This window comes from Rissa tridactyla, chromosome 2, assembly GCF_028500815.1.
Source record: "Rissa tridactyla isolate bRisTri1 chromosome 2, bRisTri1.patW.cur.20221130, whole genome shotgun sequence".
In the NCBI taxonomy this organism is placed as follows: domain Eukaryota; kingdom Metazoa; phylum Chordata; class Aves; order Charadriiformes; family Laridae; genus Rissa; species Rissa tridactyla.
Genome location: NC_071467.1, coordinates 109810893 through 109835956, shown reverse-complemented (window position 1 = coordinate 109835956; position 25064 = coordinate 109810893). Strand labels below are relative to the sequence as shown.

At 42.4% G+C, this 25064-nt stretch overlaps 2 protein-coding genes and 1 long non-coding RNA gene across 6 annotated transcripts in view; 2 read left to right on the top strand and 1 right to left on the bottom strand.

Annotated features, from left to right (window-relative positions):
• Positions 1 to 217: 217 nt before the first annotated feature.
• Positions 218 to 3564, top strand: SEC61G (SEC61 translocon subunit gamma). Of its 2 annotated transcripts, none has more exons than XM_054193629.1 (4): positions 218 to 348; positions 1165 to 1264; positions 2488 to 2590; positions 3455 to 3564. In XM_054193629.1, the coding sequence occupies exons 2-4, from the start codon at positions 1171 to 1173 to the stop codon at positions 3462 to 3464; spliced, it is 207 nt and encodes a 68-aa protein (XP_054049604.1). In that variant the 5' UTR covers positions 218 to 348; positions 1165 to 1170; the 3' UTR covers positions 3465 to 3564. The 2 variants fall into 2 exon arrangements, with proteins under 2 accessions (XP_054049604.1, XP_054049605.1); XM_054193630.1 differs by having other exon boundaries at positions 303 to 430.
• Positions 3565 to 5126: 1562 nt separating this feature from the next.
• TPK1 (thiamin pyrophosphokinase 1) overlaps positions 5127 to 25064 on the bottom strand; it is a 307648-nt gene continuing 287710 nt past the window's right edge. For all 3 annotated transcript variants that reach the window (XM_054193626.1, XM_054193627.1, XM_054193628.1), the window contains one exon: positions 5127 to 5898. In XM_054193626.1, coding sequence (XP_054049601.1) covers positions 5780 to 5898 — 119 coding nt within the window. In that variant the 3' untranslated portion in view covers positions 5127 to 5779. The remainder of the gene's footprint in view (positions 5899 to 25064) is intronic.
• Positions 6702 to 20446, top strand: LOC128906405 (uncharacterized). Its single transcript, XR_008465157.1, has 3 exons — positions 6702 to 7084; positions 14622 to 14683; positions 19617 to 20446. It is a non-coding gene; the product is annotated as an uncharacterized LOC128906405 (long non-coding RNA).

Here is a 25064-nt window from a genome sequence, read left to right as displayed (position 1 = left end):
CCGGCGGGAGAAGGAGAGGGAGAGGCCGGGGCCCCCCTGCCCGCAGAGCAGAGCAAGCTAGGCCAGGCCAGGCCGCTCGCCCCGCTAGGCCCCGGCCGGCCCTGACGCCGTGAGGTGGGGAAAGGTTGGGGGGGGCGGGCGGGCGGGGAGAGAGGGGCGGGAACCGGAAAGAAAAAAACCTCACACACACACCACACCCCCCTCAAAAATCCTCCTTCTTCTTCTTAAAACGAGTCCGCCCCGCCCCGCCCCGCCGGCCGCCGGGAAGGAGCGCGGTGACGTGACGTACCGGTGACGTGATCGCCCTCCGCCGCTGTGCGACGTGGCCTTCGCCCGGCAGCGCCAACGGTAAGGGCCGCGCGGCGCCGCCGGCCTCCCCCCCCTGCGTCCCGCCTGGGTGTCCCCCCCGCCTGAGGAGACGCGGGGGGCGGTAAGGCAGCTCCGGGCCCGGCTCGGCGGCTCCCGGTCCCGCTGGGCCGGTCCCCACCCGGGGGGAGGGGGGTTGGATCTCGGGGGGCCGAAGCTCCCCACGGAGCGAGGCCGCCGGCCCGCGCTGCGTGTGCCCGAGGGGGAGTGGGGGGATCCAGGGCGGGCCGGCCCCGGCCGCTGTCGCGACAAGGAGGGGAGTGGGCGGGAGAGGGTCCGATAGGAGGGAGCGTCGTATCGGAGGGTCTGTGGGGATCAGTGACCGGCGATGCCGCTGGCCTGGGGTTCTGCGTGGGGTGGCGGGTGCTTTTTCTGAGAATAAAATTAGGCCACGGTGTTTGTGTCAGTGTCACCAGCCTTCGTGTCGGGGATTTCTCGAAACGGGTGACTTTTGCCTATTCCGATGTCTTCAGTAGTGTTCTCAGAAAAAGCACAGCGTGGGACATAAGGTGAAAGGAAGCTGTGGTGGAGCTGCTGTTTTCCTCTGTGCCAAAAGGCATACTTTTTCCTGTTTTTTCTAGGCAGTGTTAAGTCATCATGTTTACATATTGATATGGTATCTTTATTTTCTGCCAAGTGAAAGTATCTCTTAACAGCTAGTTAGCTGGGAATACGACGTTTTAAATTATCTTAAGTCTTTGCAGGTTTTGCAGCCCTTCTTCTGCTTCTGTAACCAAAAAATTCTCTCTCACAATATACGCATGGCAGCACCAATACTAAATCCGTTCATCTTTGCAGGTAATCATGGATCAGGTAATGCAATTCGTGGAGCCCAGCCGACAGTTTGTAAAAGACTCCATACGACTTGTGAAAAGATGCACCAAGCCTGACAGGAAAGGTAAAGCACACAATAAAACAGAGCACAACCCTTATTTCATCTTTGCCTTACCGTGTATCTTTCTGTATGTGATGTCATTTATTTGTTGTGAATGTTTCTTGGCTTCCAGTATGAGACTTAAACTGGAGCAGTTGTCCAGTTGGTAATGGGTTTATGGTTCTGGATGTAATAAACTTGAACGTGTCCTTTTCTGGTGTGTATTCAGTCAGGTGTGTGTGAGTGGTGCTAAAATTCACCTTATGAAACAGGCTAAGTAGTTGAAATTAGGCATTTTGAGAGAGGCAAGTAATCATTTTCATGTATGGGGTAAACTGATCTGCGAAGAACTTGTGTGCACTTTGAAAAGACAAACACAGTAGGCAAGTTTGACCGATTACAGTCAATTTGGGGGAAATTCTGGAGGAAACTGCTCGTTACATGACCTTGGAGGAAACGCTTCATTTTAGGAGTCTCGAAAGGAGCTAGGATTGCTTTTTTCGGAGCCGATTCAGTACTTCACAGTTGTCAGTGACTGCCCGATTAGGTCAGTAGGAACTTTGTTGTTGGAAGTACAGAAGAAGATTTTTGGGCTTTCCCAAGGGCATTAGAGAGAAGCTGTAACTACAGCCAGAATGTTACTGGTTGTCCTTAATGGTGGTAGCTACGATGCTTTATTTACATGATCATGATGAAGTTTTACTGACATCTGTTGAGATCAGTAAGAAACTTCATTCATTGTCAGAGTGACAGGGTTGTGAGGGGCTATTGACCTTCTTAGTCCCCTTCATGGTTGCTGTCTTAAAATAATTGAGAATATCACTTATGTAGTCAATTTCTGTGGGGGCTTAAGAAGCTGTCTTCCTGTGGCAGGAATGCAGCTTTTCCATTTTTGATACTGTATTGGGAATTTTTTTGAGGGCTTGTAGAGCTGTGAAGGAAAGATAATGGAATAAATGGTCCATGAACTGTTAAAGACTGTGGGTGTTTCTGATTCTGCTTACTATTTAAAAAAATTGAGATCAGCTATGCTTTGTGGAAAGCAGCATCTTCTCTCTTAAAATCTCATCTGTCTTCTGAAAAAGCAGATTTGTTTCTCAAGGTCAATGCAGTTTGCTTTTGAACTGCTTCCTGTGTTAGCATTACTATTTTCTACCATTTGTACCATTTTCCTTTGGTCACTGTAGCGCACACCTCTACGCCATACATGAGGCTTCCTAGACTAAATTTTTTTTTTGTTTTTGCAGAGTTCCAGAAGATTGCCATGGCAACAGCAATAGGCTTTGCGATAATGGGATTTATTGGTTTCTTTGTCAAATTGATCCATATCCCAATCAACAATATCATTGTGTAAGTAAATATGAACCTTCAATTTCACTAAATTTTACTCTCATTTCTACCTGCTCAATTTTAAATAGAGGACGTTAGTGAGCCCTAAAGGATCCACATTGCTTTAGTATCTCTGCATTTCACATGCTAGTGTAATAAGACAGGTATTGATTCAAAGGACTTGATCAGGAAGTAGATCGTTAATTTAGCATGCTGCAAAACATTATATCCATAGTTCTTAATTATTTTTTTTTTGAGTATTCTGCTTCAAAACTGAACATCAAATATTTTTATTTCCAGTTCCTCAGTGTGTGTTTATCCACAGAACATTTGCCTTATTTGGCTCTTACATACTCTACTGTTTCCAGTTTATAATTTGGGTATCCGAAGTAAATGCATGGACAGTAAGGTAGAGAAAACTGAGTGAGTGTGTTGGAAGATGACAGGGCACAGAACAAAGCTGGTCTTGTTCCCTTTACTGAGTGCCAGATTGTGTTTGAAACTTCATTGTACGTGTAACTGCATTCTGTACCTTTTGGAATGAACGTTGCAGCATGAAATACTTCAACCTTAAGTTGACCGGCAGCCACGCTACTGATGTACTAACACTACCAATTAAAACTCCTCAGATTGTCCAGAACTGATGTAATTCCTTTTCTAGCACTGGAACAGGTTAAATGTATTCTGTGACCACAACATGTGGCTTGCTTATACCTGTAAGAGTGGTCCTCTAGGCAAGGAGAAATGTTTGAAAATAGTAGATAAGCTGTAACAGTAGTAATGTTTGTCCTAACAAGGCAATGGTGGGAGGACAAATGAAGACTTCGATGGGATCACTAGATCACACTCGATTAGTTGAAACTGATTACTTTGTTCTCTCGACAGAGGTGGCTGAATATTCATCATGAAGAACCAGACCTTGTGACACGTGCTGCAAGGATTTCACAGCTTTGTAACTCATTTGCTATTAAACAAGCTCAGTTTGGGTTTTCAAACATCCTTGTCATCTTATTCCTCTTCTAAAGTGCATGCGATCAAACCTGTCTACATTACAGGCTTTTTTGTTTTAGTAGTAGTAGAGGGTGGGCTCTTCTGTTGTTTTGGTTTTTTGTTCGTTGTTTTGTTTTGTGACTTCTTTCAACTGTAATAGAACATTCAGGTAGGAAGGAACCTTGGGAGGTCTCTAGTCCAACCTCCTGCTCAAAGCTGGGTCAGCGTTGCCTTCCGACGAGGTTGCTTAGGGCTTTGTCCAGTCGGGTATTGAAAACCTCCAAGGGTGACAACCGTACAGCCTCTCTTCAAAAGCTGTTCTAAGGCTTAACTTACTGCTTAGTAAAAAGCATTATTGCAGCAAAGTTAGCCAGCAAGAAAACAGCATTATTGTATCCTCTCGAGTGGTGACTTAAGTGTCTTATCAGCTGGAGTTCTTATTGCTGATTTCTGGAATCACCATCATTACCCGTAATTTCTTTCTGCATTTGGAAATCCTGTCAGGTTGTATTATGTACTTGACTAGAAAAAAACCTCCATCAAATAAAGCACTTCCATTGACGGTCCTCATTCTGATGGCATGTGGGGCTCTGAACTGAGACTTTGCTTCAAACCCTGCCTGTATGACAATAACCACAAGGAACTGTCATCGCCACAAGGAGCTGTCAACTAGAAATAGGGGGAATGGAAAGTCAGTTTTCGGTGTGACGTAGGTGGGACTGTGCTGACTTCCTCGTCGCTGTTGCTGGGGGATTTTACTGTGGAGTGCACCTGCGCAAGCTGAAAGGTTAAGTAGTGGGCACTGTAAGATGGGGGTCAAAAGACTCCTGTGTGACCCCCTGGCCTTTACCATGCATGCACCAACTTAACCACAGCTTGGAACCACCCCACTACACTTTGCATGCAAATGATGGTTACCTCCCAGAAAACTGAAAGCATAAAAGATGGCCAAACAGACTTAAGGGTTGAGCTCCTGCCACCAACGATACCCTGGGTAAAGATGACCAACGAGACATCGCTGGGTCCATGGGTGGTGACTATCTGCTTGCACTCCTTCTCCTCCTCCTCTTCTTCTTCTCCTCCTCCTCTTCTTCTTCTCCTCCTCCTCTTCTTCTTCTCCTCCTCTTCTTCTTCTCTTCTCCAGCACTCAAATTGTGGTTGAATAAATTGTTTTGGTATGTTTTCAACATTTGGCCTCATTTGTGCCTTAATTCCAACTAGGCAATTGAAATTTGACATTAATGGTCTCAACCTGGTTGCGACATGACATAATTAAGCAAGCCAAACTTATTTGGTTACTAAGATGCACAGTCTGAAATTAATGTAGTTGTCGGAGATACTAAGCAGTCCAGTGAATCCACAACTTGCTCACACTGTTGGATAAGAGATACACCTGTTTTGGATACTGGTTCTGTAAGACACCTGCACATAGAATTATAAAGGGTTCTGCATTTGTTGACCTGGAAGTTTCCATTATTAAATGACTGAATGTTTTGATTTTAAAAACTAAGCCTGCAAAGCCTCTGGTACATGCAATGCTCTTCCTCCTCAGATTGAGATTAAGAAATTTATATTTCACTCCAAAAAGTTTATTGTAAGCATTTGGTATTTGCAGAAGTTACAATGCTACTTCTATTACAGACTTTAAAAGCACTTAATACAGGGAAATCTGATATTGGTATTACAGCAAAACTGAAGCTTCTTCAGTCTGCAAGCTTGCTTCATAAGTAGAAAAGCTCAATTATTAGTCTTCTTGAGAAATCTTCCCCAGCACCTACATATGTTACAAGCCAGGACAGAAAAATGAGATTAACTACTCTCGGTGCTATCACCTTTTAATATAGTTACACTATGTGCAACTTTTGGCAAAAGGGGAAAAAAATCATTCAGTATTGGAATAAAATACTTCGTAAAAATAGTCTGAAGTAACCAGACTAAGCAGTAGCAGTTTCTTTGCATTCGCTTCTGTTTGTGATTGTATTGGGTGGCACATCGCGTGTCTTCTGATTAAGTAGTGTGAGGTACCAGAATGAAGTACTCAATTACTGTTACTAATCTGCATTTGATCTCAAGTGATTTTTATTTCAGGCATGTTTTCCATTCAGTACATAAAATCACGTGCCTGCTTATATCTTGCGGAACAGCTTTACTGTCTTAATTCAGTGAACTTTTGCAGTAATTTGATCTGAGTCCCTTCAGAAAAGGCAGCTGTAGCTCATCTTATATTTCGATAGCCATTGTCCACAGCAAAGGCTTGTCCGTCTCAATGGTCACAATCCCAGAGCCGTCATAGGTGTTGGAAGTACTGACGAGCGTTCCAAACTTCAGCACCTGGTTAGCTGTGAAAAAGAAGAGAGAGACTTAGTGGTACTCTCGAAACAAATGCACCGACGTTCATTTATTGCTGTAAAGACTGCTGCTCCCGCAAAGAAGGAAGAAACAGCTGAGTAAATCTAACCCAGATAAACAACATCTAAAATAATGACGTTAAATATTAATTGGAGGGCTTGTATAAGACTATATGATGACCTGTAGAGAGAATAAATTAATACTTGATACCCAACATATCATTTTGAGTTTACAGCAGATTATTACAAAAGCAGACTGTTGAATGTTCCCCAGAGTTCCACATCTGGAAATTTGTATTTCATTAGCATCAGCTCAAGTACCAGTGCTAGTCAAGGTATTTAAAGTAAAACGAGGCAGAGGATCTTACTGTAGTTCCAAACGTGGGATTTGCTTTAGTTCCACAGCAAGCCTATAATCTCTTAAATTAAATTTGAACAGTTCTAGAGCAAAGGCCAGCAGTTAAAAGTGGTATTATTTAACAACTTTTGCTTTGAAGTAAGTGACTTGCCTCCTTTCTTCTGCATGCCTATTGAGGTAGGTGTCCACATGCATTAGAAACCAAATGGCATTAATCTAATGAATAGCTAACATCAATTTTAGGAGAGTTTGACACAGCGAACAGTGCAGTTGTAATGACAATTTTGAAATAACAGTGACATTTTAAACAGCAGCTTTGTATTGTTTTAGCTGGCGCATTTTAAGGGTTACATAGACTTCCAACAAGCTGAGACCAAAGATAAAAGCAGCTCCCTGCCCCCCCCCCCCCAAAAAAAAAAAAGCTGTTTAACTTTTATCTCCCATTTCCTCTCTTTTGGAGACAGGACTGCATGTATTTTGCAAATGTACAAACTTCCCCAAAGGCATTCTAAGACTAGTCAGTTCTGTATTAGCCCTTGCTCGTATAAAGGTTCAGAGTAAGAACTCTGAGGCTATCCTTTGTTTTAGTCTGTAAAACAAGCCAAATGACAGCTCTTATTCACAGGCGCCGCCGAGGGTCACATTTCCATGAAGGATACAAGGAGAGCTGCAGCTGGGGAGAATTGTTCGGGCAGATCAGCCTGTCTGTGTGCCCTGTTGTTGGAATTGCCAAATCGTGCGTTAATAACCAAAAGAGGAATCCTCTGGATTTGCCGTCAAGTGGCCAATGGCAAATGGAGATCTCCCTGTCATCAAGAGGTGTGCAAAACAACATATTAAGCTCTATTTTGTGATTCGCACAGGAGACAAATATTCCAGTTGTGGATGTGAACTTGGGCTGTAGTGAACTTGGGTGTAGTAACGTATTATTACAATGCATGTGGCCAGCAAGTCAAGGGAGGTGATTCTGCCCCTCTGCTCTGGTGAGACCCCACCTGGAATACTGCATCCAGCTCTGGAGTCCTCAGCACAAGAAGGACATGGACCTCTTGGAATGGGTCCAGAGGAGGGCCACGAAGATGATTAAGGGTCTGGAGCGCCTCCTGCATGAGGACAGGCTGAGAGAGTTGGGGTTGTTCAGCCCGGAGAAGAGAAGGCTCCAGGGAGACGTTATAGTGGCCTTCCAGTACCTAAAGGGGGCCTACAGGAAAGCTGGGGAGGGACTCTTGAGCAGGGAGTGTAGCAATAGGACAAGGGGTAACGGTTTTAAACTGAAGGAGAGTAGATTTAGATTGGACATGAGGAAGAAATTCTTCACTGTGAGGGTGGTGAGACACTGGAAGAGGTTGCCCAGGAAAGTTGTGGATGCCCCATCCCTGGAAGTGTTCAAGGCCAGGCTGGATGGGGCTTTGAGCAACCTGGTCTAGTGGGAGGTGTTCCTGCCCATGGCAGGGGGCTTGGAACTAGATGATCTTTACGGTCCCTTCCGACCCAAACCATTCTATGATTCTATGTTACACTGTCCACCCATTGCTGGAAGCTGCACAGGAGGAACTGATCTTGCCAGGCTGTATGGCTTGAAAATGAGAGACAGTCTGAAGAAAAGCAGGACACAGAACGTGGTTCAGTGTCTCTTTTGCCACATCTGCACTTGCTGCTACTTGTTGCTGCTACTTGTTCCTGCTCCCGCCTTTGTTGTTAGCCTGAAAGGAACTGAAGAGAAGGTTTCCGCTCCTAGCCGTGTTTGGTTGGAATGAGGGAATAGCACCTGAGTTTCACTGCTGCTTTAAACTGAGGAGCCCTGCCATGTGAATCTCCCAGGAGCTTGGAGCAGTTCAGCAAAGGGGGCGGGAAGCACTCTACTAGATCAATTAAGTACCTAAAATAAAGGTGCTAGATTCTGTCAGGATGATTTTGGCCACACAACAGCGCTAGGCAGGCTTCTAAACAAATGCCAGGACAAATAAGTTTTGGTGTTTGCCTTTGGAAGAGACAGCAGAGGCCTATGAGGTTATGCCTTGCCAGAAGCTGATGCGCTGGACTGAGTTGCCAGAGAACCCAGATTTCACCCTTTGCGAGTAAACAGGTCATTTAATGAAAATGAGGCACGACGCAGGCAGAGTTCCCTGTGTAAAAATACTCACAAAATACCGTGTTAAATGTTACTGTCGAGTTATGAATGTTTCCAGTCTGTTCTAAGTGGGAAAGAACCTTAAATAGTTTAAAATATTTGTTGACACACAAATTTTCCATTTTTGGTTACTATATATTGGAGCTTGAAAGGGGGGAAGGAACTCTGTGGATCAACTCTATAAACCCACTGATTTAGTATCATTTATTGCTCCTTGCTCGAGACTGTCAGAATAATTCTTAATGTTTCAGCTTTGCATATGAAATAATGGCTCTGTAGAAGGCAAGAATTAAGAACAACATGGCAGCTTAATGAAACAAAATCTAAAGCAGTGTTTCTCCGTGCATAAAATTAAGTGAAAGTCTTGCCTTTTGTTTTCTTTAAATAAAAAGTTCTTGCCCACTAGATGGAGCCTTTTATCTTTCTCTACCAGATTTTCTGCTGTGCAAGGATCAGTTTGAAATGAAGTGAAAAAATGCAAAACCTATAAAACAGTACTGCTGATTCACGTGGCTCAAATGGGCCGATTCCAAGCACTTGGTTTCACAACCAGCCAACATTTCAACTAACAAAATTAAAAATGCATGCTTGCCATTCAATAAATGAACAGTAATTAATGTGAAAAACTAGGTTTAAGCCAGTAAAGGAAATTAGAGGACGGAGATACCTACTGCTTCTAGGAAAACTTCCTGCTGTGTCACGCATTATGATGTGAAGTTTACAAGGTCAAAGAAGTGGAAGTTTTATCAGTCCATGCTTGATCCATTACCTTTTCTTTAAATGGCTTTCAGTCTTATTTATTAAGTCCTAGCAAGAGCTTATGGCTTAGGAAAAAAAAAACGTTAAACCCCCCCCCCCCCACATTCTCGCTATTGAGATTATTTTTCTGAGGTGCATTTCAAAGAAAACAACTTTTTCTTTTCTAATATTTAGTATTGATAGTTTCAGTGGGTACCAAAAATTATTTTAATAAAGGATTTCACATTGTGATTTTTTGTAAAACAAAATCTAAATCTCAAAACCTGGGATTTTTGGAATTCTCTAATTAAAAGAAATTTTATTTTGGATGACTGAAAAGTTTTTCAGACAAATAACAGTCTTTTTTTTTATGAGAACCTCCAAGAGCTGATTTGGATAAAACAAGAAGTAATCCATCAAAACCAACACCCCCACTCCCACTCCTCCCACCCCCCTGCCAGCAGTGTTAGACATATTTTTCCCCTGAAGTTTTGCTTAAGTGCTTTGGTTCCAATCAAACTGATAATAGAGATGAGAGAGAGCTGATGAGAAAAATACTCTACCCGGTTCCTCAAATGTAGCTATACTATTTTTTCATGACTCTCCATCTATAAAGCCAGCACGGCTCGGCGTCACTGAGCCCAGGTGGCCGTGCCTCCAAGGAAAGCAGTGGGGGTCGTGAGTGGTTACACGAGAAGGTAACTAAGTAGTAGTTCTGTGGTGCGGTTTTGAAGTCTGACAACCCTGGACTTCAGAACTAAAAGCAAACGTTATTCTTGCCTTTCGGAAAACAACCAACCAACCAAACATAACCAAGCCAAAACCCAAACAACAAAATCTATTATGAGACAGGTTTTTATGGTGTGCCCTATGTTCTAATCAGTAACGGAAGATTCTTATTTCTATCTGGTGGATCGGAGCGTATCACTAATTCAGACCTAAACATGGCCACGGGCAGGGCTTATTTTGACATGGTAGTGGAGGAATGTTTTTCTATCAGGTTTTATTTTGCATGGCAGGTGGTTGCACCTGTCAGCCTTTGAGAAGGTTGGAATAATTTAGAGAAGAAGTCAGAGGGCTCGTAGGTGAGCTTCCCAAAGGATCACAAATCCCTTTTGCTGACCAAGTTATATGACAAAGGAGGTCTCATGAACCCGAAGACTGCCCATCTCCACTATTTTATTGCTCATCTTTCTAAGGATGCCACGTGGAAAATGTTAATCTCAGATGTAAGATTTTGAAAATTGATGAATCTTGCGGTTGCCAGAACAACATTTGGAGATGTTAACAAAATGCATCCTGTAAGTATTCAAGCTATATACAAAAATCAAACAAAGAAGCCCAAACCTAAAAATGTATTTTAAAGACTCTTACCACATTTATACCTGTACCATGGTTGGGAGTTTTATTTTTTTTAGTTGACGGTACTGAAAATGACACCTAAGCCTTTGCTTGCAACGTGTTCACTGTTGCACTGCAGGCTTTCAGCCTGGAAACTGAGAAATAGCGTGGGCTAATTATAACTAGATTGGGTCTCGTCACGTTAGGTGCTGCAAAAACATTAGCTCTCAACATCAGGTTACTCCTCGTAAAAACTGTATTAATGATTTAATAGACTTATAAACATTATTTTTATGACTTCATTGGATACTTAAAGTACAGTCCAACAGAAGAGATCTGTCCTGTATGAACATCTTATAAGCTGCACTTGAGCAGGGCTTGAGGGAGGCATATACAGAGAAAAAAATTCTTCTTAAACATCATATATGGCAAAAGCAAATGATGCAATTAATTCGAAAGGCTTAATTGAACAAGCAGGCCCTCTGGTTATTCCCTCGTCTCTACCAAAACCACAGCAAAATCTGGATAGCTGAGAGAGGGGCGTTTAACTGCAGTATCTAATGGTCATGTTGGAAGAAAAGTTTAGGAGGTGCAGGTCCTTCCTTAGCAGAAGTAGATTTAGCGAAGTCATTTTGGTGGGAGAATGGCTGAACGGTCCTGCTTCATGCAAATGGAAGCCTTTTGGAAAGCCCTTGAATGCAGTTGCGTAGCACAAGGGTCCCCACTTCACGGTATTTCACCAAGTCAGGGCCTCATTATTGTGACCACAAATGACTAAGAACAAAGCACCGTCACAATAAGCATGTCCCACGTACACCGTGACATCTATACTACGCTTGCTTTTCTGAGCTGTGTGTCTCAATTGCATCCTGCAATATGTAAAGTCACATCTTGCTGCTTTCCACCACTGAAAATCAAAGTAGGTGCAGGAATACAAGCAGATTGTCTCTGCTGGCATGGATGTTTGGAATATCAAAATAAGTAATTATTAATTAAAAGCTTTATTATAGCGATTGTAATCCTCTTCCCCCTTGGCAAATGCTGCATCAAAATGATAGAAAATTAAGATCAATAAACTGAAACACAAGTTAAAGTGAAATATTGAATTACCATTTGGTATCCTATTACAGTTTATCTGGAGAGGATTTCCCTGAAGTTCTGTGTTAGGAGCAAAAATCTGCATTTAAATGGAGATGCATTAGTAACGCATGAGCTAGTACTTTGCAGGTCACCCTGTGTCTGCAGAACAGCAGCATTAATTTAGCTATTTAAAAATAAAATCTAAATAGTTTATAGCCTGATTTTCCTTTTATTCCTCCTAGTTTTACGCTTGTGATTAGACTGGCTTCACTGAAGTTAATCTTGAATCACACTGATGTACACAAAGGAAAAATTGGGTCCTTGATCTCTGCAGTGGGGAACTGCAAAACTGAAAGTTGCAAATAACAGTAATTTACACTAAAACACGAACTATTTTCAATACTGACACAACACATAAAGGCTTGCGGAGCCTGCTGGGAGCGGACAGGCAAGCCTGTCATGGCACAGAGCCCCTCAGGGCCAAGAGGAGTTTCGAATAAGCAGAGACTGCGTCGGGCAATTTTTATAGCTATTGTAACTTTCGGTACCTGGTTTTGTGGCACAGAACAATGGCTTTGTAATCTCCCGAGATTCGTAGGAGCGGGCTCAGGAAAGAATGGAGAGGATGCGGGGTGAAGGGGGGCCAGCAGGCAGGGCCAGGTGGTTATTCCACCGGTTCAGATGCCGGCAAGGACTCTGAGCAGGGGCTCTGCAGCACAGGCCGCCTGGCTTCACATCGGTGGGAATTCAGGAGGTGACAACAAAAGCACTGGCTGTCAAGGCTTAACGATTTCATTTAAAGAGAGAAATATGTTAAGAGGACTGTGTGTTCTACCCTGGATAGAAACCACCCATGTCGGGTGAGCCTCCAGAAGTGCAAGTGTTATGTCAGAAGTTTCCACATTTATTTCCAGCACACATTTTTTGCCACAGATTTTTCCAGCTTTGTAATCAGGGTGGTACCGTAAGAATAGCTCCTGTCACATCACCTGCTTAGTGGCAATTTAAAACGATAAGCTGATAAAAATGATGCTAAGAAATAAGAGTGCTTTCTACACTAATGTTTCTGCTGCTGCTGCCTCACCAAAATCAAGATTCATTAACTGCAGGAAGTTTCTATGGCTATTAGCAGCATTTTAGCACTACTAACAAGATGTGCTCCAGTGTTCGTTCAAAATCACTTTAACCTCTTAACTTAATTAAAGTGGCCTGGAAAGTCTGACACGGAAACTGTATATACTATTTTCAGTAATGACTTTCTAGCCTCGATATGATAAAGCTGTACCAATACTACAATAGTAGAAGCGAGTTACCGAAAATGTAAGTGTAAAGAAAGGGAACTAGCTGGTTTGGAAGACCGTTTCGCTAAAGCTAAAGGCAAAACCAGGCTGTGAGGTAATTTAAAGAATTCAGTTTAGCCAGTAAGAGGCACAGTGTTTGCTTCATTTTTGATGCTTTCCAGTAATGTTTATCAAACTCCTTATAACGCTAAGGGGCTGTACAAGTGACAGGTACTATTAATAATAGCGTTAGAACACCGAAGAAACAGCTGCAGAAATAAAATGTAGCTTCAGTTTGACAGTCAATACTGTAGAGACCTCGCATATAATCTAGACAAAATAACTTGTTGCTATTTTGGTCTGTCTCTACTTTGGATTGTGAGATAAAGAACACTATTCTCATGAGAAAAGGGGGCAAGAGCAACGCTGAGATACATCAGCTAATGAATTGTCTTAGTTCTAAACATCCATAAGACGCCTCATAGCGCCCATCATCCTATTACGCTGCCATGCTTTAGAGACATTACTTAGTCACACAAAGCTGAGGATGGCAATCTGGTACAACACTGAGACCTGAGATTAGCTAAAAACAATGGTGTTCTGTCTTGGCATGTAGGTCTGAAGCCCTGGTTTGACATGACGGCAAAGAACCTAAAAATACTTGCTGTTTTGAAAGCTGCTACACTGCCAAGTTGATACGATGCATCTAATGGTGAAATATACTGAATTTGTTAGAGGAAGAAATCCAAGTGATCCTAGCAAGTGACCACACTCAGTGCTGCAGAAAGGAGTGCAATTCCCACTACGTTCCTCGTGATTGGGTTGTTGGAGACAGGGAAGAAAGAGGAGGGAAGAGGAAGGAGAGGCAATCTTTTCCTGACCCAATTCTCAGGGATAGTAGACTATGTCCACATACTCAGGCTTTGAGCAACTTTGCACCAGAAAGCTTTTCAACACAACCAGATGCAGGACTGATCTTGATCAACATCTTGCCTCTAGCTACAGTCATTTTCCAGCCCTTCATATAAAGATGAAAAAAACCACCCTCTCGCAGAAACCTATCTATCCTTCAATAGGTTTTTTAAGTGTGATATTAGTTAACCAGAACACATAGTTAATTATTTTTCTCTTCTCTTCTTTGGAATCCTGATAAATCCTGTCACATTTAGATTCACAAATTCACAAAAAAAGGCAGTAAAAGAGGATTTTAAAACACACACATAATACAAGTCTTCCAGCTTCTGTATGGTACCGTTGTTCCCATCATTTGCAAAGATGTACAGATACAATGATTATTGCGGTAACATACAAAACTGGGCCTGTAGCTGAAATATGGGTATGTGGATATTCACTCGGTAAATACCTGCACAGCTTGGGTTAAATGGGGATCTCGCTCATCTGCTCCATGGAGGAGAATAACAGCACTGCCATGAACACTGCACGATGGTCTCAGCCAGTCAACCTCCTCTCCCGCCTACCAGTGCGTAAGAAGAGTCCCCATCGTCAAGCCTGCCATCAAATTTAGCACGGCTCTGCTTCCTTTCTCTGTGACGGGGATGTGATTTTCCTAAGGGAGTTGATCTAAAGCCAGTCCCTAGCCAGCCCTGAAAAACAAATTTAAGCATGCTAGCTTCTCCTCCTTATCGCTGCTGCCAGCACTAGCTCAGCTCCATATCCAGAGTCCCATTCTGCTCTGTCACTGGGCTACAGTGCCAAAATTAAATATAATTTGACAAAGCTCTGTAAAGGCTCATTCCTTAACTCCAGCTTCTGCTGTGTTTTGTAGGGGCAGGACGCAGAGGAGCCGAACGGTAGCGGGCTGTAACCAATATTTGTGGCAGAACAAAGGTGGGTGTACACAACGTGCAATGTTACAACAGGATCAAAGCAGATCTTCTGAACTCTGGGAGGGGTTCAACGTGTTGCAGATTTAAACCCTTCCCCACTGAGTCCAGGGGGGAACCAGAACAGACCCAGCCCGTGGCTGGTCCATTTAGACTCCTGGGTGGCCCCATCTGTGCCGCAGACCCTCGAGAACCACCAGCTGCAGAGTTTCTTGCTCCCAGACCTCACTCTCGTCAATCAAGCTGCCAGACCAGAGCAGACTATTAACCTGTGCCAGAATAGCGGATCTGGTGCTCTGACCACAAGGAAGCAAACAGTTGCTGTCACCTCTGAGCACTGGTCAGGATGCAAAAAAAGGATGATGTCTTCTGTGTGCCCTGCCACAGATAACCCCAGGACAGCTGGTTGTGCAGTGGCTTGGGGAGGGCAAGGCCATTACCAGCACTGAATACAAGCAGCAGCCCCTCTTAGCCACTGGCACTTTATTACAAATAACCGACTTCGATCAAATTAAATCCCTGACAAATAATTTTATTATGCAAGCTTTAATAGCGAACGGCACCATTTCCTAAAAGAGTGTTATGGAAATATGATATTACATTTACATGGAGAAATGAAAAGAACAAACTAGAATATTCATCCTTATGCACAAAAGGCATCATCAATAAAGCAGCTGTGCTTTTGTCTAAAACATTTCTCTGGAAGTGGGTAATTATTATTTAAAAAGCCCACACTGATCTGCTCCTGACAGCTCACAAGGTACATGTTCATCTACTTGCTCTCCCTGACACCTGATCTATTCTGAGCACAGGTGACTAACTAATAAAGTCTATTATACTTCTAATAGAAAAGTAATTCCATTTATCTTTACCCTTCCTAGCAGCACTGCTTCCTTTCACTGAATTGGGGCGGGATGCTGTAAGAGGTTTCTAAAATATGGTTATTTTCACCCCTACAATTGTTGTGCATTACTTAGAATTTTAGATTGCTCTGCTTTCTTCAGGAAAAACAATTAGACACAGATAATATCACCCCGAGGATGAAGCAAAAGCAATTACTTCTGTTACAAAATGTCCCCCTAGATCTGCATGTGAACTAAGCTTTTTGATTTTTAATGTTATTACTTTGTCTTTCTGTTAACAAATAATTAATATGATTACTAACACCCTGTGTACCTCTAATGTCTATACTATTTCAATTATAAAGCCATTACTGATGCTTATTAATTCTATTCCATTTATCTTCAAACTTGCATGGTAAACTTACAACATTTGCTGACATTCAGGGAGCTAAAGCTCCTCCAAACTCGCTCACAGGAATCCAGCAAAGTTTATCTGCTGCCAGTCCTGAGACAGAACATGAAATTCAACAGGAGACTGCAGACCACACTGGTTTTAGTTCAGAGTCGCTCAGCTGGATAGCTGGATTAGATGACTCTCCATGTCCCATGACCCCCCCCATAAAGGATTTTTTTGAAATAGTGTTGCCCACTGTGTCTTTGCAATCTAACCTTCTTTCTAAGCTATAAAGTCGCTTTTTTTTGTTATTTATTTCCAACAAAAGTGTAACTTATGACACAGCAAAGCCTATTCTAGCTAGTAATACCAGATTCTTCCACTTCACCCACCATTACAGCACTTTGCTTCGGGAAGGACAAGTATCTGCCATGTATATGAATCAGTAAGTCAGTGCATATGGCTCATTTAAAGTTTTTGTCTGCTTTTACAGTTTTTTTTTGGATGCAAGTTTCAGAGTTGTCATCGATGCTGATGAATACAGCTACTGTATAAAATTTATCCCTGAAATTAAAAAAGGGAGATTAATCATTAAAGACAAGTCCTAAGTTTCATCGACTGTCAAAGACTTTATTCGAGTGGAAAACTAGCTACTGAGGATCCTTTAGTTAGTTGTGCACACTGGAAAAGTCCAATTGATTTCGGATAATGATTTCCAATATGAACAATGCTCTTCATGTTGCTGTGCTTCCTCCTCCTGACCTTTGAAAAGTCTTCCGCCCTCCTCCCCCTTCGCCAACTGGCTAGCAATTCATCCTCTACCTTCAGAAACATATCATGCACTTCCAGGCCCTGCAATTGTTAAGGATTCAATGGTTTGGGGGATGTTTTCTCCTGCCTCTTCTCCTCTAGGGAATACTGCCTTTAGCTTTCTACTCGGGCTGACCAGAATTAAAGGCTTCTCATTAATCATGCAGTGCCGTGTCAGGCACTGCCCAGGCCAGGTGATGTAAGCTTTTGACACTCGAACGCAGAGGCCGAATGCACCGCTAAATTAATGTAGTGCTACGTGGTACAGTCAAAGACATTAAAGTTTTAAGAGTGCAATTGATTATACGTAGTTCAACTCTCAAACGCGTTAGTCAAGATGGACCGCAACACTCATGCTGTGGCACAGTGACGCGTGTCAGCAGGCTCTCAGTTTTCCTGTACGGAGGACTTGACATTGGCTTTTAACCTACCAATAAACCACCCTGAACACACTGCAAGGAATGGGAAGGAAAAGGAATTCCAAATCCAGTAGTCACACGTAAAATAAAAGACTAAGCCAACTGCATTACAGCTTGTCCACTTCTGCCAACACCAACCAATTTCTAGCACTTGGGGTTAACAGACCATGACAGCTGCAATTGCCAAGTAAGGAAATGCATCCTCAAACAGCCTCTTCTTTTAGGCTACGGGGAGCTTCCATAAAGTAGATCTGATTTGTAGCCTGGGATGCTCCTTATCTCACCTGAAATTACTGTAATCTTCAAACATTTGTCATTCCTCACTAATTATCAGTGTCTAAGGGGTACTGTAGGAGACACATTCCTATCAACAGCTAAGGAAGCCACCTTTCTGAATTTCAGTTTGAACTCGAAATCAAACTTATTAAATATGATTGGCTCTTATTTGACATTGCTTTTCCCATCCTGGCCATTTGGTGTACTCAACATTTTCCACCCTTTCTTGGTTTGTAGTCACTTCAGAAAACCTATGATACCTGTCCGAGTTTCATAGACATTAACTATCTGACCCATTGTTTAAATCTGACTATCAAACGTGAAATACTTTTTTAATTTGCAAATAGGGAAAATTTTACTGAAAGCAAAAGCATCTCAGAGGAAAAGCAAATTTTGCTAAAAATTACTTTTTAAAATAGTTCTGACGGTTCTAGAAACAATGATAGCAGCTTAAGTTCCTCTTAAGTTCACATCTTTCTTATAAGTATCTGAAGGATGAAAACATAGCACTGTGAAAGGTTTCTGATTAACCTGCCACCTACAGCAAGACTAATGCAACTTTTTAGACGTGTGGCATAAGTGTTAGAAAAAGCAGTTAAAAAAAGATGTGAGTATGAATGAGTATCTCTCTATCCCACGGGAAGAATCACAGGTGTAAGGGTTTATTTCCTACGTTGTTTCTAAACTTATTTTAACCCAACAACATGAATTTCTACTTTCAAATAAGGCAGATCAATAATAAAGCCCACAGTATTTCCAAATTTTAAGCATTGCTTTAACTGCTGCTGTGGGTTTTCATACAATAGTTTCAATGTCTGCTGCATAGGGCATTAAAAGATGGATGTATCTATGACCAATGCTTATAGGAAAAATTTAATATAGCTATAATCCTTTCATTTGAATTCTTCTATGCTCTACTATCCTAAATGGTCTACAACAACCAGATAAAAAAAAAAATCTCTGAAGTCTACATGCTTACAAAGCAAGCAGAAGTACCCAAGAATATATTGACACGTCTAAAGATTAATCCTGGGATTTTCCAATCAGAGTAGAAACTTTTCATAACTAACCAAATGAAGAGGTCTCAAAGCAAGCGAGACCTACAACTCTATTTCACCTCTTGGGAGATGTGGAGATAGGCACATATTCCTCCTAATATCATAACTTTAGGACCGTATTGCTACATATCACTACAAACCATCCAGTGATATGGAAGAGGCTAGCGTATCTCCAAGGTAACCCTTTAAACCTAGAGATGTCTCATGCAAGCTTTGGACCCAACATCAGGCTTGGTGATCACTGAACAATTATATCTGTGTTGTAATTTAAGGCATGGTCACCTAATAAAAGTCTGTTATGGAATAGGCAGCATTGCTCTTCTAGTAAGAGGTGGGCTTGTTTTGAGAACCATCAAAACAACATCACATGCATGCCCACTACAACGCAGACTTCATGAGACCGAGGGAAGCACTTTACAGTGATCCTTAAAATCAGCCAGGAGGAAAGCCTGGTAAGACCTTAAACCTTACTGGAGGGTGAGTTTAGAAAACACCAAGTAACACACCAACACTTCCAGGAAGAGCTGGAGAACCTTGCAAGGTCTGTACAAAACTGATACAGATGAGCCCTGCAGCAGTGAGGTCATTACACGGCAAGAGGTTCGTCTTGTCGTGTCACGTGCAAGAGTGAAACCTAGATGATACAGATTTTGAAGTACAGGGCTCATTTATAGGTACATAAGCAGAAAAGAGAGCAATAAAGTGTCAAGCCTAAAAGCTGTGAGCAAAAATGTAGTTATATGACTTCTAACATCGTCGGCAGCCAGGTGGATAAATCTCTGCATGCTGCTTTGAAAGGGTTCCCATAAATAGTCATAGGATTCTCTGGCAAAGCACAGGACCTATAAGGAAGGCCAGAATACTGCAGGAAGATCTTACTCAAATATACCTGAAGTCAGTCAGCCATAAAGGATGCCTTACAGATGTCACACACACAAACTATACTGGAAGTGGACTGAGGGGCTCGAAAACAATGCTGCAGAATAGAAAAAGTCCCTCAAATCTATCATTTTGTGAGAAGGAAGGAACACTACCAAAGATTTAACAGTAGAAAAAACATCCCTTGGAAAGCTTGCCTTGCTATAGCATTCTAAACTCATTAAATTCAGTTTGCTGGCTAACCCTCTGTCGCCCACAGGTAAACTCTCCTGTTAAGAAGTTTTGTACCCTTCTCTTGGATCGTGGACTTCAAAAGTCAGGGGATGCTGAATGCAACGCTGAGACAACTCCTGTAATTTGTTGAAGACAGAATGGACAATATCATTGATGTAGCGTAATGAGCCGTTTCCCTCCCCCCTACTGTGATTAATGGCGTGGATAGGAGGTCTGCTCGCTGAGCTGATAGACGTGATTCTGGCCCTGGAGGCATGCCCTATATATAGCGCTGGGTGAATACATGCATGAGAGATTGGCAGGCAGAAGCAGCCCTGGGAGCCTTTGTTATTGTCCAGTTTACTCTTTCCTGAGCTCCTCCAGCTTGCACAATCTGTGTAGCCTCTGGGAAGGCAGCTTTAGAATTGGCTTACTTGATGGAAAAAGCTACTCTTCTTGATGCGTATGATACAAAGTAATGTGACAGTGACTGACAGCTAGGGGGGGAGAGGAGAGGAAAAATGAGTTAAGTCAGGGTATTGTGTGAAGGAGCAGAAGGGAGAAGGAAAAAAAGGGAAAATTCCTCATTACCACAGCACGTGTGCAGCGGTGGAGATAAGAGTTGCTGTTTTTTACAATAATAATCATTATTAAAATCAGTTAAGTTGACACAAGTTTATGATGATATAAATAGTACGCGAGTGATTACTGGATGTTTTTCTTCAAAACTTAATCTTCCCCAAATAGAAAACAGTTAATAAGCTTAGGAGTCTGCCAGTCCGCTCCCGCTTCACATTTTGTGAAGAGGTAACGTAATGAGAATATAACCCCCAGGGCCTAGTCCTATCTACAGTTCCATTGATACGATGCGCTCATCATGCATACGTTTAAGGTGAGCCAGAACTTGCCTGCCAGCTTCTCATTCCCTTCTCCCTTATACTGTGGAGCCAATTGTAATTTTTATTGAATGATGCGATTACATCGCAATGTACTGGGCAAAAGTGCGCTGCTGTTTTTGTGCTTTCTTACTTCAGGTCTGAAAACAGAAGAAAAAGCTGTAATTGATTCCATCAGCCTTTTTTGTATCGAAACAAAAGGTAATGCCCAGAGAAACTTCCTTCCACTAGAAAGATGAGGAACTCAAAATTTGGAGTCTCTCACATTTTTTCTTTAGGAGATGGTACATGCCCAACAGAGACATCCTATTTTAGTTTATCTTCAGCAGACTGTTAGGTTCTGGACCACTAGCATGGAAAGCTCAAGTCTCGGAAAAAAAATAACAAAAGGGGAAATGCTACAAATTTGAAGACACTTGAGGCAAAACCGGAGATATTAAAATACATCAAGGAGGAAGAGCTTATTTGGACAAATCCCAACTGGCTCTTATTCTTAGTGCTGAGTGAAATACCCATTTCCAGAGCTCCAGGAGACGTGTTGGAAACCACTACTCGTTGCTGCTATTTGGAAATAAAGTTTTACAAGCGTCTTATAAGCATATGCCATGCTTGCATTCAGCCTGAAGGAACTACCATCATTAGTAACCAGGTTATGCTATAGTTTTTCCTTCTGCTGCATATGCGCATGCAGCTCTGTGTAACAAAGTCATAGGAAACAAGGTTAGGAAATTACATACACAGTAGCTGTCTGTCTATCAGCACAGAAACTTTTTCTTCCAGAACAGGAACCAAATGTTGGATTTTTTAAATTAAATTCTGATCTTCTACAGGTACTAGTATCAGACCATACAACACAGCATGCTCAGTTTGATGTAGCATTAACACCAGTATTTTAACAAGTTCTGCACGGGCTCATGATGCTCTAAACTACCAAACCCTCCCCTCAAACCCCCTGCATTGATAATGGGACTAATTTCAGTGTATCCGCCTCTGCAAATCCTAAAACTCAAGCCCCTCACACTTTACAGAAGGCTGTAGTCCAGGGCCATCTTTGCAAAAGATCTGCAAGTCAAGATGGGTCATGACAGGTCAAACTTTGTATTTCCTGCTTTGAAAATACCTAGTAGATCTCACTATCATTCTTCAGGGAGATCGGGTTCAAACGGTATGAATCTTCAGGCCATTTGATTACACTCTATATCATCTTCAGGGACAACTGCAATTCCAAGACACATGCACACTCACCTTTAGGGTAAATTCATACCTAATTTGGACCTTGTCTGGTTCCTTGTTCTTTTCTGCAGGCTACAGTTCAGAGAGATACTAAATCATGTGCTTAAGCTAAGTCCACACAAACATGTCACTGATATCATAAAAACCTCAGTACCCAGCCTGTGTTGTGCTGAATTGAAATCCAAAGGATTCCTTTTAAAACCTCTAACCACATAACATGATGGAAAAAGGACAGAGAAATTTGTAACCTCTCACAACAACATCTAGACCCACCAGTGCCTTTAATTCATGATTAAAAAGCAGGAAAACAAGACAAAAGTTAGCCCAGCAAAGCCCTTCTACTTTTGAATTAATCTCTTTATTTATAACCTTAATGATAGTAAGACACATCAATAATAACATGGTCTGAAAACTCCTCTCTTTTGTCCCCAAAGCAGTTTTTCTTACAATGATTATGGTAATTTTTCTTGACTCTTGATTAAACGACGGTGACTTGCTTCACTTAGATATGCTTTGTCTGAGCCAAGCTGGCTTTGCACTTTGGCACGCACACAGAACTCCAAAACGGAAAAACCTGTGCTAAGAAAGATCTAGCGTTCAAAAACTACTCGGTCTTGACACTGGGTCAGCTCTTCCATTTTGGTTGCAGCTTGGTTATAGAGGAGGGAAGTTTTTTCGCTTGTCACATTAAACCAAAATTGGGTTAATCTGACCCTTAGTCACAACGAGCCAATTTCAGGAACACGTGAAAGCCCTGCACTACTTTTCAAGAAATGGTACATGCAGGAGCTATCTTCCCCCCCATCTCTCAAACAAATACCCATTTCCCACCCCCCACTACCCAAACTAGAGATGTATGTTTAGAAATTCATCCTATGAAGCGATCTAGACATTCTGACGGCTGCAATTTATCAACATAAATTACTGCACTTCCCAGCAAAGCTGCTGTCATAAGAAAACACCGTGCGCCCTAAATTGCCTGCTGCCCTCTTCAATAATCAGCCCAGTTTTTAAGATCTAGAGATCTGCTGATAAAGGACACCTCAGTGCATATAGTGACAAAAAAAAATTGAGTTTCATACACATCACTGGAAACGTCCACACGCTGCTCTATTAATCTTTAGATTGGGGTCATTTTTCTCTTGAGATGTGGTTATAGATTACTTTGAGAGAAAATGGGGAAGAGCACCCAGACAGAGGCCTGCTTAACACTAAGCAAGCTTGCTTCCTTCCTTCTTGGTTTAATCCTATAAAGTATCTAACGGCCAAAGGTGCTGTTAACTCTATACTGACCAACACCGATGCAAAAGGAGCTCACAGTGTGTTAGCAACATCAGTCTGCCCCTACATCTTCTCAAGCACCCTATGCTGTAAGACCCACGCTGGCACTGCTCTTCTCTCCCTGATCACAGCCCATTTCACTAGTTCCAGCATCACCGCCCACCTGCCCGAGAGCTCCTCAAATCCCCTACCCAACCTCCTTTGCATTTCTCTATCTTTTTGTTTTCCCTGGGAATCAAAATCTACTCCTCACTTCTGGGAAGGCACGGGAGAAAGCGGGCAGGCTCCGACCCTTTGTCTTTTCTCCTGGGGAGACTCAGTCTCTAGGTTACTGCAGAGAGAAAAGACTTTCTCTCCCCTTATTCCTCAGTTCCTCTGGATGAGCCTCAGCATGGTCTCAGACCTTCAGCCGCGCATTTTAATGTTCTTGTGGTTCAAGACCTTTAAGACATTGCGAGGAAAAACCTGAAAGTGCATTAGGGGGGGACTTCCGGAGGGACGTGGCCTCACGTTCTCAGTATCTTTGCCAGTCCTGATTTTTATAGTATTTCTTCCCAGGTGGACTCTGAAAACTGTGATCACCAGCAGCATAGGGAACGCCCACCACTGTGTTTAGGGGCACACTTCTCGACCCACAGAGCAGAAATCAGGACTGGGAACTGATATCAGTGGAGTTCCCTCAGTGCAGATGACCAAGAACAAGGCAGTGCCCTGCCTTTCCTTGTTAGGGTACAGTCTCTTGTCTTTGGAGGATCCCTGCTGGATCCCTTCTCTTTCACTATATGTCCTTCATTCTGCAGGCAAGGAGATGGTCTGTCAGGGTAGAAGAAAAGCACATTGTGCTTCATGACTCCTCTGTTAGCTGAACTGCCGGTGGGGGCCATATCTATAGGCATAAATTAAAGTAGTCCCAAGGTGCTGCATGGTACGCTGGCATCCAACCTGCCTCCTGGATGGCTCAGAGACATCAGCACAGGGAAGGACAATTCCATGGTTTAATGTCATCACTGCTTTGCATCTCTGCAGCCCTCGGGTGTGCTTATACCTCCAGACAGCCTCAAAATTAAGCTCTTCAGATGTATTTCTCTCTGTTTTCTGTAACCTCAAAACACCTCCTCCTGTGTAACACAGTAATCACCGGCAATGCTGAGGGTTAAAGGGTGCTGTTAGGATTTTCACTGCATCTTCCTCCTTCCAAGATATCAATGTAAGCTTTTCTGTATTATTGCCCATACAAGTTTCTCAGGACGCAGCCAACTTTTAAATGATGACTTAGTGTCTTAAAAGTTTTAAGCTCTTTATTATCAGTTAGGAAAATCTACAAAGAGGGTGGCTGCATTTTGAATTTTTTGGGACAACACAGACTGGACTTGATTGAGAGAGAAGAAAGGTATTCATATGAGGAACAAATTAAAGTATTACCAGCTAGTCTCATATATAATGGGACAGTATAACGCTAACCAATTGTAATGTATTCTCTAATGGCCCTGTTCTATTTCTCATTTATTTCAGTCTTGAATCCCTAAATGTCACTTGTCCTGTGGGAGACTATTACAGACCCTCATTGATATTAATGACTTCTGCTTCGCAGAGCCAGCAACCCCCTAACAGCATCAGACATTTAGAGATTTAGAAGTGGAGGCTCTTCCATTAGACTCTATCATAGACAATGTGAAATTCTGCCTCTCCACAGTCTGGGAACATCTCCCCAGGTTGACAGCAGAGATGACTTGCGCATCGTGCTGTTTCTTGCTGTTTAGATGCTACACACCTTATTTTGCAGAACCTTCCTCCTTCTTTTCAGGGCTTGTGCCAGTCTTACAATTTCACAGAGGGAAAAGAACTTACACTGCTTCTTGGGAGAAGCTGCACAAACGAATGATAAAAGTCCATAGTGGAAGCACCTTGCAAAAAAAGACACAGAGAGAGCCACCACATATTGGTCCTACCTGGATGCTAAATCACAGACAAAACAGTTTTTGTCTGCCATCAGTGGCGTTAAATATCTGCATCAACTCTGAGCATCAACTTTGAAAGTTTTCTCTTTGTGCTAAGTAGGTCATAATTTTTGTTCCCAAGTCACT